The 16,404-nt window shown below is 43.9% G+C and overlaps 1 protein-coding gene across 5 annotated transcripts; it reads right to left on the bottom strand.

Annotated features, from left to right (window-relative positions):
* Positions 1 to 84: 84 nt before the first annotated feature.
* Positions 85 to 13,505, bottom strand: gprc5ba (G protein-coupled receptor, class C, group 5, member Ba). Of its 5 annotated transcripts, XM_020619824.1 has the most exons (5): positions 8,134 to 8,727; positions 7,932 to 8,034; positions 4,324 to 5,355; positions 3,966 to 4,111; positions 85 to 1,852 (listed from the first exon to the last, which is right to left on the bottom strand). In XM_020619824.1, exons 3-5 carry the CDS (start codon positions 5,351 to 5,353, stop codon positions 1,808 to 1,810), a joined length of 1,221 nt encoding a protein of 406 aa, XP_020475480.1. In that variant the 5' UTR covers positions 5,354 to 5,355; positions 7,932 to 8,034; positions 8,134 to 8,727; the 3' UTR covers positions 85 to 1,807. The 5 variants fall into 5 exon arrangements, with proteins under 5 accessions (XP_020475480.1, XP_020475479.1, XP_020475477.1 ...); XM_020619823.1 differs by lacking the exons at positions 7,932 to 8,034; positions 8,134 to 8,727 and adding an exon at positions 12,598 to 13,505; XM_020619821.1 differs by lacking the exon at positions 7,932 to 8,034 and having other exon boundaries at positions 8,377 to 8,728.
* Positions 13,506 to 16,404: the final 2,899 nt, after the last annotated feature.

Genomic DNA, 16,404 nt, shown 5'->3' with positions numbered 1-16,404 from the left:
CTTTACAGCACTACTACTGTATGTACACAGCTTCTCGGGTGAAAGAGACAACTGGTGTCATGATGAAAGGAAAGGGCATAAAACGAAGACTCCAGTGAAACAAGAATCCTTCTTGGCACGGGGACTTGAGCTACAGCTGACCACAGGGAGACAGGAGGAGGATGAGGTGCTGGAGGAGGAAGGAGATACACTTTGCAAGATAACGACAACCACACAGAGCAGAGCAGCACGGCCACCCCCACATCACACAAACACACACAGACCGAACAGGGAGCCATTTTCTCACACAGATTGGAGGCTCACTGAAGGAAGTCTGTCGCATGGACTCCCCTTGGACCCTGTCTCTCTTGTTATCCTCTTCCTCTCACTCTTCCCCCTCCCAGCCTCCCTTCTGCACCTCTTACATTTGATCTCCCTCTTTCTACCTTGCACTGTAAATCTGATCATTCTAAGGCTCTAGGATATCTCCACACGCCAGCCACAGCTCTCTATAAATAGTCTGTTGCTCACGTTTTGTCTACTGCATCAGCATCAGTGTTGTCCCTGTAGTTCTGCGCCTCATTGGGAAGTTGTGTGGGGGAATAGTTAGCACCAAAAAGCAACCTTGACTCTGAATTTTCCCCGTCAACTCCTGACATGCATAAAATCACGACACTCACAAATGCCCACAAAAACACATTTAGAGGAACTAAGAACAGGACACTGTTTCATTCTCAAGCCATTTCCTTGCTCTGTTTCCTGCAGATATAAAGTGGCAGTTTCTCCTGGCTGGTTCAAACCGCCAGTGGCCAACGGAGATGTGGGAGAGCAGCACAACAGTCTGACCTAGATTCATGAAGCAGCGCCTCCCTACTGATGACCGACGGCCTCATCGTCCAATCACAATCCGCTCAGTGCCGTCGTTTATTTAACAGCAGTTCATTAGCAGCGTGCATTCCTCTTCAGGTGCTCTAGGCTGCTTGTGTTGTGTTTTTGCTGTGTTTGCGGTCACGGGTGGGACTTCTTTTCCGACCACAGTTCACATTTTGTTTTTCAAAGTGTCCATGCAGGTGGAAGGATGAGGCCAAGTGAGAAGAGTCATGTGTCATATTCACAGAGAAATGTGGATCTTTTACTAGAGATAGAGTGAGAGGAGAATGGCTGGGGTGAACAGTCTGTAGAGAGAAGTTAGCAGTGGTAGAGTTGCGATGTGGGGAATACTCACACACTACTTCTTCTCATATACTGTATATATGCATCCACAGAGGCTGGATTCTTTTTAAGCGGGCAGTGCTCAAGCTGTACAGTAGCCCGTGTGCTCTCTCTCCACCTGTGCTGTGGATGGATGGAGGACAGGGCCAAATGTTTCCACTTGAGCGCCAGCATTGTGAAGAGGAGCAGAAAAGACATCTCGACTGTCAGGAAGTGAGATAGAGCAGGAAAAAGCAATAGATATCACAGTTTTCAAGGATGCTTACAGTGCTGTAGTCTCACAGGGGGAGTAAATCAAACGAAAGGGAAAAGAATACTGCATGTTGATATTTTTAGCTCGGAGTCAGTGTGTTTTGTTTCACTACTTGTTGGTCACACTTTTAAACACTTCTACAGAGATTTGTGTGCTAGAAGAGCTTGAGCTCTGTCCTCCAAACCAAACCTCTCTCAGTCTCACACACACTCATACAACAGTTGATTTTCACACAGCCAGTAAAGTCTCTACACAGAGCAAAAGGGCCCTTGGCATCTTTTAGGTTCAGTCCAACCAGCTGGACCCCTCCCTCCTCGCCCTCTCTATCCTCTTCTCTTCATTTTGAACCTCACATCCTCTCACTCACCACAGCTGCCTCCCCGTGTAGGTCGGAGGGGCAGAGGGCACCTGTAGATGGAAAAATTAAGTTTGTTAATGACAAACTATCTGCGTAGCTTTGTATATTCTCACATGCATCTTTACACACCTGCATTCAGTTCAAACTCTCACTCATGTCTCCACTTTTCAAACTCCAATTTCTCCTCCTCACTATATACAGAAGTATTTTTTGCACAGGGTTTCTCTACCCAGGCTACATAGAGGCTGCTGCTCCACCCTCTGACTGGAGGGTACAGACTCTCCAAAAAACCTGCCCCATCTCTAACCACATTTAAGCCCCAGTTAAAATGCTTCATCTGCTTCCCTCCTTATGAAGCAATAGTTAGAACTAAGCTTGTTTTCTTTTTACCAAGACTTAAATGATCAATAATGCTCTCATGTCTCTATAATGAATATGAAGCTAGAACCAGTAGCCGGTTAGCTTATCTTGGTGCAAAGACTGGGAACAGGAGGACACAGCCAGCTTGGCTTAGAGTAAAAGCAACAAAATCCACCTAGTATCATGCCTACACCTCACAGACTAAAACTATAAATCACATTTGCTTAATCTGTTAAAATGCCATGTTATGCTGGGACTTTGATTTACCATTAAACAGTGCCAGGCTAACTGTTTCCCCCTAGTATTAGCATGGATGTAGATGAGAGGCGAATACGGCACTGTCATTCAGCTGTTCATCCAATTTTTCCCACTCACAGTATTGCAACAAAAAAACTCCCCCTGCAACCAAAAACATTTTCTTCATAGCCCACAATGATAAAAGAGATGTTTTTATTCAGTTTTTATTGTTGTGAACATCAGGGGCCATTGGGCTGGAGTCTAATTCCTTGTATTTTTGATGATACTTGGCAATAAAGTTTATGGTTATATTTATGAGTTGTCTTAAAACATAGACAGGACACCTCAAACTGCAAACCAGGTCAGTTATGCCTCTTTCTATTGTGTCTTTTTAATTGATGGAAGTTTTATATTTGTAAAACCTGAAATTTTTGTGATGTCATCCTATTGTAAAATTTATAGGCCGAGGAGCAAGAGACAAAGATTAATGAGCATGTGTAGTGGGCCCCACAACATGGAGGCACACCCAGAAGAAAAAAAAATGTATTTGGGTATAGATGCCAGGCCGCGCAACTTTGTGGCAGGAATGAGCAATCCAGGTCTCATAATACATCCATGGCTTTTAGTGCTTCCCAGTATCCAGGTCTCATAATACATCCATGGTTTTTAGTGCTTGCATTACCTTAATATTTACTGTACAAACATGGAAGTGGCATCGACCATCTCATCCCACTCAGTTAGCTCAGTCTTACAAATGCAGACCATTTTCCACTTCTCACTTGCATCCTGTAATGCCTTCTGTTTAATTCCTTGTTTTCATCCTTTTCATTGTATTTTCATTATTTTTAGCCATTTAAATAGATTTATTCAAGCCGAATTTCTTATCTAATATCTTTTATGCCTTATGCAAAGCACTTCCCTTTAAACATGTAAATAAGTTTACTTATCCTTTCAAATAGATGCACAAAAACTGTTCATACAAAGTAATGGTATTTTTTGCAGAGTATCTTAAGGAGAAGCCTCTACATTTCCTCGTTGGCTAAATCAGCATGCCTAGCTGCACTACAAATGAGCTTTTAGTCACTAGAGAGTGTTGCTTCAGCAGTTTAGCCTCCAGTGGTCTATGAGGTGGTGTGGTGTGCTGTTTTGTGGTGGGCTTAATTCTTTACACAGAGGCTGGAAAGCAGTTCACCTGTGTCAGGCAGAGTGACATCATTCTGCATAATGAAGGGCGTGACAGGCTGGCAGACAGTGGCACTGCTCAGTGGACAGATACAGTAGCAATGCAGTTTGTTTATACACACAGGGGCATCGAGGCTTTCTCACACTCGCATACACAAATCAATGCCAGATGAGTGACCATTTGTGACAAACTCATCCATGCATGTGCACACAGAGCACAATACACACAGGCACGTGAACATGTACACGCAAATTGATAATGCACACACACACTCACACCTCTCCCTCATTCTTGGGTAATGATGTTCAGTCTGGAACGCACAAATGTGCATGCAGTCTTGTTGGCGTGGTCGAATGAGAGAGCGGTATGTAAGCGGCGTGTACCTGTGCCTGGGAGGATGTACTCACCGCTCCCCCGTTCAGGATCATGGTCATCTCAGTGGGCTGGTAAACGTTGCTGCGGAAAGGAGCACTGGGCCTGGTGCCGGTGTTACTGTTATGTTGCCCAGCACCACCACCGCTCCTCAAGCCTGGCATAGAATAGACAGAGAGGTGGACAGAGATAACTCACCATGACTCACCACATCACTGTCTCAAAAAAAAAAAAAAAACCCACTTGCTGTGTAATCCTCCATCACAGAAATTTCCTCCTGTATTTATTTCAAGACACATGCAAGTATTTCCTGGTATTCTTTTAATCACTTTGGCCTACATTCTTCCTACATATTACACCTTTCTGTACCTGCAGTGTTTTCATCATTGTATCCGTAGCCCTGGTTCTCCACAAACTGCCTGTGAGAGAGAGGGATGTCTTCATCAAAGCTGGTCTCCCTCATTCGTGTTGAGTTCTGGGAGGTGTCAAAGTAATCCGGGGCAGTGGGCTGTGGCGGGGGTCTCAGGCAGATGTGGGATTCGGGAATGGCATGGAAGATTAGCAGCAGCCAGCCCTGAGCCACTAAAGCAATGGCCAGTGCCGGGTCATTCCAGTCCGGAGACTTCCCCAGCCAGGCGTTGCCATACAGATAGAAGCCCACCCAGGCCACCCACAGCAGCAGTGACAGCAGGCAGGTCACCAGCAGCCAGATGGCATTGCAGCGCCACTGACATGTCTTCCCACACAGGGCCAGAGAGGCAGCTGTCAGCGCAGCTAGTAGGAGGGCTAGCACATAGCTGCAAGCCAGTGAGAAGTCCAGAGGCAGATACTGACAGGCAGCTCTTCCCTCTCTCAGCACGGTCAGAAGTAGCCACTCTGCAGCAATGATACCCTGCACAGCACTCAAACCCAGGGCCAGGCCTGTCAAAGCGCAGCCACCAAGACTCCGACGCTCCCTGCCCAGCCTGCGTAGACGGACACCCTGCACCAGCAAGCAGGAGAAGCAGATGGCAAACAGAAGACCCCAGAGGGCCCTGCGAAGCAGACATAACGACTCATCCTGCTCGATCAGGTAAGCAAAGCTCAGGCCAAACAAGCCAAGGATGCCAAGGAGCAGCAAGAGGATGGGTCCCACACCACTGCGCTTCTCAGCCTCACTGATGTGGCGTAAACGGCACAGCAGGACCAGGGCTAGAAAGATGGCGGCCAGCACCCCACCAGCAGCCACTGATTCAACAGCCACACCCCATATAGAGTCCAGGTCACAGAGCAGGGTGTAGGGACGCACAAGGCCCCAGCCACAGCCTCTTGGGAGAGCCTCAGAATCCTCAGGGTCTTGACTGCTGGCACGATGAGTGACAATCAGCAACAGCAGGAGGAAGACTGGGAGGAACGCCATCTCTGAGAAGGCATCAGAACAGAAGACAAAGAGGGAGATGATGGGGGGAACAGAGATAAAGAGGTAAAAGTGGAAAATGTCAAAGAAAAGGAATGAGAGGGGAGAGAGAGAGAGAGAAAGAGAGTCATTTTGGTCATAAATGTTTGGAAGGCTGCTGAGCTGAGCAGTCATTCCCACAATACAACACAAACAATTGACCACTGCTGTGTTTTAGAGAGGAAACAAAGGCCAGTAGCTCTTGGTGGGTGCATGACTGAAGCCTTTCCAAACAAAAAGATACACACACATCCTGTTTGACCAATAGTAGCCTTTAGCCCTGCCAATTTTGTAACTTTTAAAGCCTTTATGGCTTCATTTTGTTGCAAACACCTTAAAATAATCAACATATACATAGCAGAAAAATACCCACAAACTCAGAAAAGCCCATGTGAGCTGTCTTTAATTCAATCAACAAGAGATCAGGTCCAAATCAGAGAACTTAGTTTTTTAGAGAGAGTTTTAGATGTATAATTTGTTCGAACTGGCTGCCAAAGCACTGACAGTAACGCTGCAGGATCATGCACATTTTTATGAAAAAACAGAATTACAGAAAAAGGAACTAGTGTGTACAAGCAGTTTGCCTCGCTATCAGGCATCTGAGGGCATCTAGCAAGGTGTGAGACAATACTTAATATACTGAACACAAATACAGAGCAGCTCAAGCAAGAGTACAAATGCTTGTGTACCTTTGAGAGACGTGTCCTAGTGAAATAACGATAGCAGCATGTAAAATCGATGCTGTTTCAGTCTACCTTTTTTTTATTTATCACAACTGTCAGACAGCTACATACACTCACACACACGCACACACACACACACACCAGCAGACATTCTTTTATTCTGTTCTTTTTGCCTCTGTTGAAATGATCAGTGCTGTCATTTCACCTGACAAGCTATGTGTTTTATGAAAGGTTGATATGTATTTAAAGCCATCATGACAACACACGCACACACACACTGAAACACTTCTTGCTAGGTTACTGTCAACTGTCTCTCCACTACATCGCTAAGCTTTTATAAATTCTTTCCAAGCTGGCTCATACATTAGTGTTTTAAACAGTCTGCTTTCACATAGACATACTTTTCCATCCTCCCTACATTTGAAGCCACACTTTGGATATCCACAAATAGACTGTGCCACAATATTTACATACCATATAAAGGGCAGTGGACATCCCCAGCTTCATGTTCTCCCTCCGTGCCAGTAAATCAGGGAGAGTTACATAGCTGAAGTATTAGTAGACGGTGCTAGGTTTAAACACACACCAGCCTGGGCTGCAGGTCACACACAGTCCCTAGCATGTAGCTGAAACAGGGCAGACAGACCCTAGATATTCTAATTTGTTTTATCATGAGGAAAATATGGACAGATATGGGAATCTGCAGCTGTCTTTGCAGAGCACTGTAGTGAGCAAGCTGCTTGTTCCAGCTGAAAGAAACAAGTATTGTAACAAGTCCCACAAAATCATTATATCAACCTGCAACATGAATAGCAAACAGACATAATTTGCAACTAGCTAGTGAAAGTAGTGGAGCATTAAGCAGCTAGAAAGCCAAATATGTCCCTCAGGAGTTGGTAGGGACCAAAAAGCAACTCTAAAATGATAGTATCATTCACCAGGTGGCCAGAAACATGAGTCCAAATGAATTGTAATGTTGTAATCTGTAACTGCTGGATGTATAAATGAACAAGTTTACAGTATCAGCATAAAGGGAGATGATAAGTATATTGTTTCCACTGTCTTTGGATAAGCAAAAAATCAATTATTGCAGATTTAAACATTATTGTGGCATTAACGGTTTTCCATGACTCCACAGACTGTATGTCAAGCATCTTGTGAACAGGAAAGGGCCATGAAAAAGTTAAAGACCGTATTATTAAAAGCTCACATCCAATAAAAAAATGTACGGCAAGTTTAGATAAATCTTAAATGAAGTGGTTTCATTTGTTCCCAAGTTTCCACATGTACACACATACACAGCTAGCATTACATAGTTACATTGTGGGGACTCGGGATCCTCATGGGGACTTGCTTTTTGTCCCCACAATGACACCAAGTCCCCACAATGACATGACTTAAGTACGGAACATAATAGGGAGACGAGTTGGTTTATGGTTAGACTAAGGTTAGACCTGCTAAGTGACAAAAACAAGGGTGTGTGTGTCTGATTTGTGCATATTCATTTCAGTTGAGCACTTTAATGTATCCCTCAGAGATTTACACTCTCCAAAATACACTCCTCTTCATGACTGAAATTCTTCACTCCCTCATTTCCTGCCATTTTTTAACCTGTTGTTTCCTGTTGTCTCCTTGTTACTGCAGCCAACAGTCACTGGTTATTACTGGTCTACATTAATATGCATAGCTGCACAAGTGGCACAAGAACAGATATACACTCATGGTAAACCTGAGCTTATTCCAAACATCACCTTGTTGTTTTTTTGTTTGTTTGTTTTGTGAGCTCCTGATAACTATGGTTATGCCCTATTTCTAGGAGAATAAAACAAAAGGGTTAGGAAACAAAGAGAGAGATTCACTTGTCCTCAGCAGGCTGAGCAGAAAGCTCCTCCTCTGTCTTTTTTATACACTTCTTTTTTGTCTTTCTTTGCCGCCTTCTTTGTCACCTCCAAATAACAGAGCCTGTAAAAGCACACAGATGAAACAAGTGCACACTCTCTACAAGAGACAGAGAAACTGAATTTTGTGTCCTACACACTAATAATTTTTTCACTCACTCACCCTCTCACCGGGTCACTCCTTCTTGCACAGATGGTTGCTCCAGCTGCTTTATGAGTGTGGCTTGGACGACTGGTGTGCTCAAAGCTAAAGGATGCGCACAGAGGGCTGCCACCGGCCATAGCCACATGTATGCAGTCAGCCACAAAGGTATGTGCAATATAACATACGCTCATGAAAACATGCTCAACTTGTACATAAACCACCTACAACGCCCATGCCACACACTTGAGTGCTATTCCCTACCTCTCACTAACATGAGTTGTGTGAAGAGAGAGAGAGAATGACAGTCCCTGGCCTTCTGCTTTGTGCAGCACAGAGGATGCTGCTGCTGTCTCATCCTCCAGTCCCTCCATCTTTTTAGACACGTTTCTCTCTCTATCATTCCAACTCTATGCAGCCATTTCTGTCCTCCCTCCATTTAAAATCCTCTCCTCTGTTGGTTTTCATACCACCTCTCCTCTGCTGCAGCTGGAGCAGTCTCATCTCCCTGCTACATTTAAAGATGTGCTTCACACACCTCCTCTCTCGGCTCTTCTCATTCTTCACACCCCAACTGCCTTATCCCAAAATATACCCCACTTCCTTCTAATCTGGCTTCTCCTTATTCCTTTCATGTGCCCCTTCCTCCTCCTCCTCCTCCTCTCACCCCCATCTCCTCCCCCTTGCCTTTATTCTTTCTGTGTATCTTATGTAACTGGGGGAAGGTTCCAGCTCCTGCCAGTTCTGCTGCATGGCTGCTGTTTCTCAGGCATCATCTTCATCAGTTCCAAGCAGCCTGCTGGCTCTCAAAGGCCCATCTTAGTTTTGTATTCTGCACGTAGCAGGTTTCCATGCAATCATGCTGCACGTGTCACTCTGTTGCGCTCTCTCTCTCGCTCTTTCTCTCACACGCTAGCACTGTCCTCAGCCTCTATTTGCATGTAAATATAACATTCAGTTTGGTGGCATGTATTATGCATGTGTGTGTGAAGGCACCACATTCTTACACAAAGCTGAATGTATGCAGCTTGCATTCCTTATAGCACACTGCTGTTAACACACATGAGCAATACAGGCACGAGTGCTTATGTGCAGCACTGCAGTCATTCAAACCTGCTCCAAGCTAGATAGGCAGGGATGGGAGAATCTAGCGAGCCATCCTGTACAATTACAACCTCCTATAATTATCAGAAATAGCGCACAACCAGATGCCATCTAATTACTGTGGTGATAATTGAGAGGATTATAGCATTTCGACGATTCGCTTCAATTCCCGTTTTTCTTCTGCTGTTTTATTCTGATTACTAGGAGGATAAAGGAGAAAAAGTGTGTGTAAGTCTATGTAAGTGTGTAGACATATGGCTGGAAGCACACTGATCCAGCTGTTTATGTGAGCAGGTCGTTTACTGGTTCTATGCTGGCAACAGACCTTGTCTAACAGTGCATGCGTTTACGTGGCTGGGATTATATAACGCCTTTGACATCAGTCGTATATTAACCCTTGTCTTAGTAATATCCTGTCTGATTAGATTTATGCTGCATTAAAAGCACATCTGAGCTTCTAAATAAGCCTGTATGCTCTGATAGTGAAGTTTGCTACTGGAGGCAACACTGAGAGACTTTAGAATGGTTTTCTAAAGTTCTCTGAGCTTTCTGAAAGTGAGAATAACCAGCTTTAAGTGGCTTCCAGAGTTGAAGTCTGGTCTAATTTAGAAAGGAGGAAGAATGGAGGAAGTTCACAGAGTACCGATAAAAACCTGCCTGTTTTTCCTGAGATGATATATACTGTATGTTACATTAATCATTCATTTTTCTGAACCATGTTTCTCTTTAATCAGCTGGCTGGCGAATCATCTTCTTGTCTCCTTTACATGTACATTTCCGACACCACCAACCTGCCTTTTTAAGACTCATCTGCTGTGCATTTTTGGAAAAGCTCAATTTTTGGGTGAGAAACGTGTTTTAGTGTGGAGAGAAGGCTAAAAGTGAGATTAAAATAAACTTTTTTAAGTTTAACCAGCATAATGTGAACATACTCTTATCCAAAACAGAATCTTTCTCACTCCAATCACTTTTGACTGGACACGCTGTTGTTGTAATCCCCGAGCTTGTGACTTTGCAGAGTTGCCCGTACCAATGGTGCATTCAGCTAGTCACAGACCTAAGGTCAGCATTTTGAGAAAGATATTTCTAGTACTAGTTTGCTGAAACAAACAGTGTTCTGTATCAGCCTTTTCCTGTCCATTCATGGTGGTATTTGTTTGATGGACTCAGCCAGCAGATAGAGAAATGCAAAGAAATGCATTTAGCTTACCACTGGAAACACCCAACTTCCTACTTCAAACAACCTAACCAAGAGGTGCATTTAATCATCTCATATGCCCGACTTTGCCCTGAATCTCTACACATCTCTAAATCCCTCAAGAGTGATGACACCAGTCCCCTGCAGCTGGTAATGACTGATATAAAGATGGGAATAAAAGGGGTGGAGAGGTGATATATGTGAAGGAATGACGTATGGATGTGCTAAAATGCTGAGAGGGAGTAGGAGAGGACAAGTTTCAGCAAAAATAGAATCAGAGATGACTGGAGAAAGTACAGCTAAGAGGGAAATAATGAGAGGATATCAAATGGCGAGACTGAAAAAGAGGTGGTCCATTCACTGCATTGACCTCATAAGTGCCATCACGAAGTAAATCACAGACTTTCCCCCAGCCTCCTCAGACATACCCAATCCTCTTTATTAGGCCTCATTACCACTGACTGGACTCACAGCAAGACCATATGCTAATTGACTTGGCAATGAACAGTACCAATGTTTAATTTCAGCCCATACACCCCTCCCTCTACTCCCCTTCTCTTTCTACATCAACAACCCGGGTGATGGGTGAGATGTGAAGGCATTTCCAAATCAAAAACGCTCCCTGAAGCCAATGTCGTGTGTTCTGCTTCCATGTGGTATCAGTAGGCACCTTCTGTTATAGACGGTGATAGTTGAGATTTGTTTCGGAAAGTATGATAGCGGTCAGATGAGCAGGAGAAACAAGGAACAGTCGGATGTGTGGAGGAAGAATTGGAGCGAACCTTGTGCCTGGAGCATGTGAGTGTGTGTAAGAGTCAGTGTGTGAGGGGAGGAGGGGGGAGCATGATAGCATTCACGTATTAAAGAAGGCGCAGGGAAATTCTCATGTAGGTGAAATCTGCACTCCAGGTCATGCACTCAGCTTTGTCACGTATACATGAAGAGGCCGCACACACACACACACACACACACACACACACACACATGATCATCCAAATCTGGTACATATGGCATCAGCCCGGAGGAGATATTGGAGCATCCTCTTTTCCCATGAGGAACCTAACTAACTCATGCAAGTGCAGCCTGAGAATAAACAGCTCCACTCTGCCAAATATTGATTAATGATGGAAAACCGAACACTCCAAAACAGACCTGGGAGCTTTCCGAGCACACACATACTGCCCTGACAGAGGCTCAAGGCTCATGTATCATCTTTATTGGCCAAAACCAAATCAATCAATCCACTGACATCAATTTCCATACAAACCTCCTTTGTCTAACTGGCCTCAAGTGGACATTTAAGTGCAGATTCTTACCAACCTAGACAAGCTATCCAGAGCCCTGCCTCCTGATTTTGAGGCCAGCATGTGAAGGACACGTCTCCTAAGGGGGACACCCTTGGTTTAAGCTGACCTAAGGAGCAGCTTAATGCAAACACACATTTAGAGAATGCTCTTTTTTCTTTGCTTTTTTTCAGCACACCCCCCTCTTTTAACAATATGGCTACATGGGAGGGTCCCTGGTGGGTTCCAGAAGAAGGTTTGCTTGAGGGGGCAGTAGTAAGACCATTGTTATTGAGGTGTGTGTGTGTGTGTGTGAGAGAGAGAGAGAGAGATCCAAAAAATAAAGAATGACATCTAACCTCTAAACTAAAGGAAGGAGCAGTGACTGACACTCCTAAAATATCCCAATGTATTGTGGGATAATAAGGGGGGGGGATTACAGCTATTAAGAGACACCAACGTTTTCATCCTTATGAGAAAATTGTGCCAGAGCCAATCAGTCGTTAAGTTTCACATAGGTCAAAGTAATCCACGGACACGCATTTAGTTCAGATTAACATGGTTTCGTCAAATGCCCCTTGAGCTGAAGGCCATGTGAGCCGAACCCTGCGCGTAAATGTATATTTCTGCAACATGTCTACGTCCCCTGTCTGCTTTTGCACACCTATGTAACTGGTGCATCGATGATGGCCAATGCAACGGATGCAACTTTCACCTCAGTGGCAATGAGCTCCGAAACAGCCTTATTACAACACAAACCGAGATGCATTCAAATAAACTGATACCCCCTCTGGGTTACCCACTGAATATATATCATGTACACACGTTCACAAGGATATCACACTCCCCTGCTTCCCATTCTCATTAATCAATATGGGCTAACTGGTGAGCGGCACGTACCTTAATCGTAATGTAAAGTCCGATTGAAAACGAAGACAGATTCACAGTTGTCAGGTATGATGGGAAGCAGAATTAAAAATGTCACATTTCGGAACCAGCTCCGCTCGCTGTGTTTGCGTATCCTCGCTCCATCCACATGGACTTGTACTCGATCAGACCAGATGATTCCTCCTGCTCCAGGTTTCAAACCAGAGGATCCCGGTTATTCAGCCCGTGTCCGTTGTCCTCAGAGGTAGAATGGGCATGAATGCCGTGTCTTGTCAACGGGAAAGGTGATATATACCGGGGTGTCACGATTTAAATGTGGAAAAGATTCTTGATCATTTTGCCCTAAATCCTTTGTTCAGCGGTGCGCATCGTTGACTTTGACTCTGCACCAGTGAGGGAGCATTCATTCAAATAAATAAAATTCTCAATGTTTCGAAACTGTGTGTTGTGCAGAACCCCCCACCCCCCCAAACCACCCGGATCCCCTTCTCTTGCTGCACTAATTATGCCGTTGAATGTCCGAGCTGACTCTCACTGCTCCCCGCTGCACATTCTCCGACTGAATGTATCACCAAAACTGCGCTCCGCATAACGTGCGTAATGATAATCCCTCTCCCTTCACACACATGCACAGAGAAAGTGACAGCTCTCCAGAGCCGCCACAGTCCCTACTGATTCCTCTCCGTCTTCTCCCCCTTTAACTGTTTTATTCTGCGATAAATTAATTGGTGCTTAACGGGGGACCACCTTGTTAAACGCCTTCTAGACGCACAGCGGCTCTCCAACATGCGCACACGCACACACACCTCTCCTACCTACTGACTTGATGTCATCATAAACTGTGCGCATAATTGGGACTCTAAATGCTTCTCTTGCTTATTTTACGCTACTGTTTTCTCCTCGTCCACTACTCAATCATAGAAAATATACCAATGTAGTCCCAAGTTAAATTATTAAAACAATTTCCGGTTACATCTTTCAGAATAAAGTTCTTGGATACGTTCATATCTTTATATTGGAAACGGAATGTAATACAAATCCATGCTCACATTAATCAATCTACCATGCAAGGCCTAACCATCTGGAGTTATTTAGGGGTTCAGTGCTAAAGGACGCTTCTTTATGTGGCTTGAAAGCGCTGGGGACTGAAAGGCCAACTTTATATTTAATAGATGATCTATTCTACCTGCTTGGCCACAATAGCATCAAACCCACTAGTGCATTGTGAGTTGTCCTCAGACACCCACCACAATGCTATTCTTTCACATTATAAGATATATGTTTATTTGAACTATTTCAACTTTCAAATCCCTGCCTTTTTTTCTGCAAATCTTGCACCGTTTATAGAAACTCTTATTTTGAAAGCATTCTTGTCTTTTTTTCGGGGTTAGTCTGGTTACCTCCGGGTACTTGGCACAGCCTCAAATTGCTGTGATGCTTATTATTTCGGTCTGCCGTCACATGCTTATGGACTCAGCTGCTCCAATCCATCTACCAAGGAGGCTTTCAATTTTGGAGCTCCCCCACTACCCCTGCTACCTTCACCCCCACTCGGACTCCCATCCTGCCTTTATCCTGGTGCACATTTGTGCTGATGGTAGTGATTTGGTGGCAATGTTGTCACAGTTTTATACTGGCTCCCCAAAACTGTTACCATTGCAGTCTCTGGAACAGATTATGGTAGCCATGACACCTCTAACCAGGTAAACATTCTACTGTCAATGTGCTGTGGGTCTAAAATATTACCTGACAACAGAGATGCAAACTCCTCTTCTTCATCCACTCACACAGTATTTGGACTCATTTTGCAGGATTGCAAATAGTCCAGCAAATTGGGGATGTTAATCTATAATTTAGACTATGCAAACCCCACATTTTACACCCAGATATTCTTCATGGGATTGCACTCTCAGCGCTTCTTTCCTCTACTTTCCCTTTCACACACAAAAATGCATAAATACATGCAAAGTGAGATGACATGTGGGCTTCGGGCAGTAAGAAGGCGTATCATATGGAGTGGCAGCTGAGGATGTGAGACTAATCTGACAGGTGCAGGCTGGGAGAGTGACAGCATGGGGAGAGGGGGAGGGGAGGAGGAAGAGTGAGTGCTTGAAACAAAATGATTGAGGAGCTTAATAGTGCTCTCATTTTAGTGAGGCTCAGGCAGTGCATCATCAATACCATCTTCAGTCTCACCATCTTCATATGAGCAATGAGCAGGACAGGACACCATTTCATTATCACACATAGTTAATCACATTAAATGGATTTAGAAGAGCATGCCACTGTAAACATCTCGCCAGTATAAGATTATTATGCAGTTAAGAGACTTTATTAGGCTATTGCAGTTGTTTTACGGTGCAATTACTGAGTGTGGAGCTGGGAAAGTAAATGAGACAGACATTTTGTTATGTAAAACCAGAATGGCCCATTTGAAGGTGTGTATTTTGGCAGGTGTAACAGTTTGGAAAATATGATTTCTTTTTTCTTGCTGAAGGATTGATGAGTAGAGTCTGTATGGTGAATATGTAGCCAGAGTCAGCAGGTTTAGCTTAGCATTAAAACTAAAACAAGGAAAAACTGCTAGCGTGACTCTGTCCAAAAGAAACAAAATCCATAAAAAGCACAAGTAAATCTTAGTAATTAATTCATTATATCTTATTTGTTCAGTCTGTGCAACAACCAAAGCGTAAAACAACAGAGGACATTACAATGCAGTAACTTCCTCATGTCTCCACTGAACGTTAGGTCAGGAAATCACTGCACCAAGCCCATAAATTGTACAGCTCGCAATCCACTGTAAAGCCACAACTTAGACTTTGGTTCATATGTGAATTCAACAAATAAGATATAATGTGCTAATTAGGTTCTAAAGGTTTTTATGCTAAGCTAAGATAACTGGCTCTAGACACATATTTACCTTACAGACACATGACAGTAATATGTTCTTATCTAACACTTAGCAAGCCAGTGAAAAAGCCTGTTTCTCAAAATGTCAAACTATTCCTTTAAAATGTAAATGTGCACGTCTTAGGCATATGCACATACTTCACATCAAGGAAGCAAAACAAAATATGTTAACAAACACTTATTATTTATGTATTTATACCAGTGGCTTCCTCTCCAGTGAATTAAAACTTTTTAACCATTAAAAACAGAACAGGTTTGCTTTAAAGGTTTCTCGTATCAACCATGAACTTGGCGGAGTGCTTTATTATTTAGAATTATGTTACTGCAATGAATTCCCATTTTTTATGATCAGTCTTTGTAGTGGAGCAGCGAAGTTGTAACAGATTGTTCCCCTGCATGTCTGTATGCAGGCATGTGAGCATGTTTGCATTCCTATCTATGGTGCTATCATCGGTTTGAGGGTCAGAGCAGCAGAGAACACCTGCCTCACTATTTATAGAGGGTGACAAGGTAACTGTGGCTCAGTCTGCTCATGTGTGGCGCTCCATCACAGACTAGTGTAGCTGGCTTTTCCTGGTGAGTTAATGTCCTATAATGAGGAGAGTGTCTGCAAGAACAAGAGTGTCACAGGCACCATCTGTCACGTTTCCTTTTGGCTTACTGTATATACAAAGGTTTTTATGTCTCTGTTTCTTTCCCTCCAAAAATGTCAACCCCCGCGTGTTTTTGTTTCTGCTAATGTTTCTTCTCTTGCCTTTACTGGCTGGAGGTTGCCTCGCCTTGTCACAATCAGCCCCGCACAATGAACCACAGGAGTGACAACGGGGTGGCCGACATACAGGCTGCATGCTGCATCTGTTTCCAGTGACAAGCATCAGGATGAACGCCAATGACCTCACAGGATGTATT

The sequence above is a fragment of the Monopterus albus genome, unplaced genomic scaffold (genome assembly GCF_001952655.1).
Source record: "Monopterus albus unplaced genomic scaffold, M_albus_1.0 scaffold227.1, whole genome shotgun sequence".
Classification (NCBI taxonomy): Eukaryota; Metazoa; Chordata; class Actinopteri; order Synbranchiformes; family Synbranchidae; genus Monopterus; species Monopterus albus.
The sequence above is the reverse complement of the archived record's forward strand: the minus strand, read 5'-3'. Positions and strand labels throughout refer to the sequence as shown.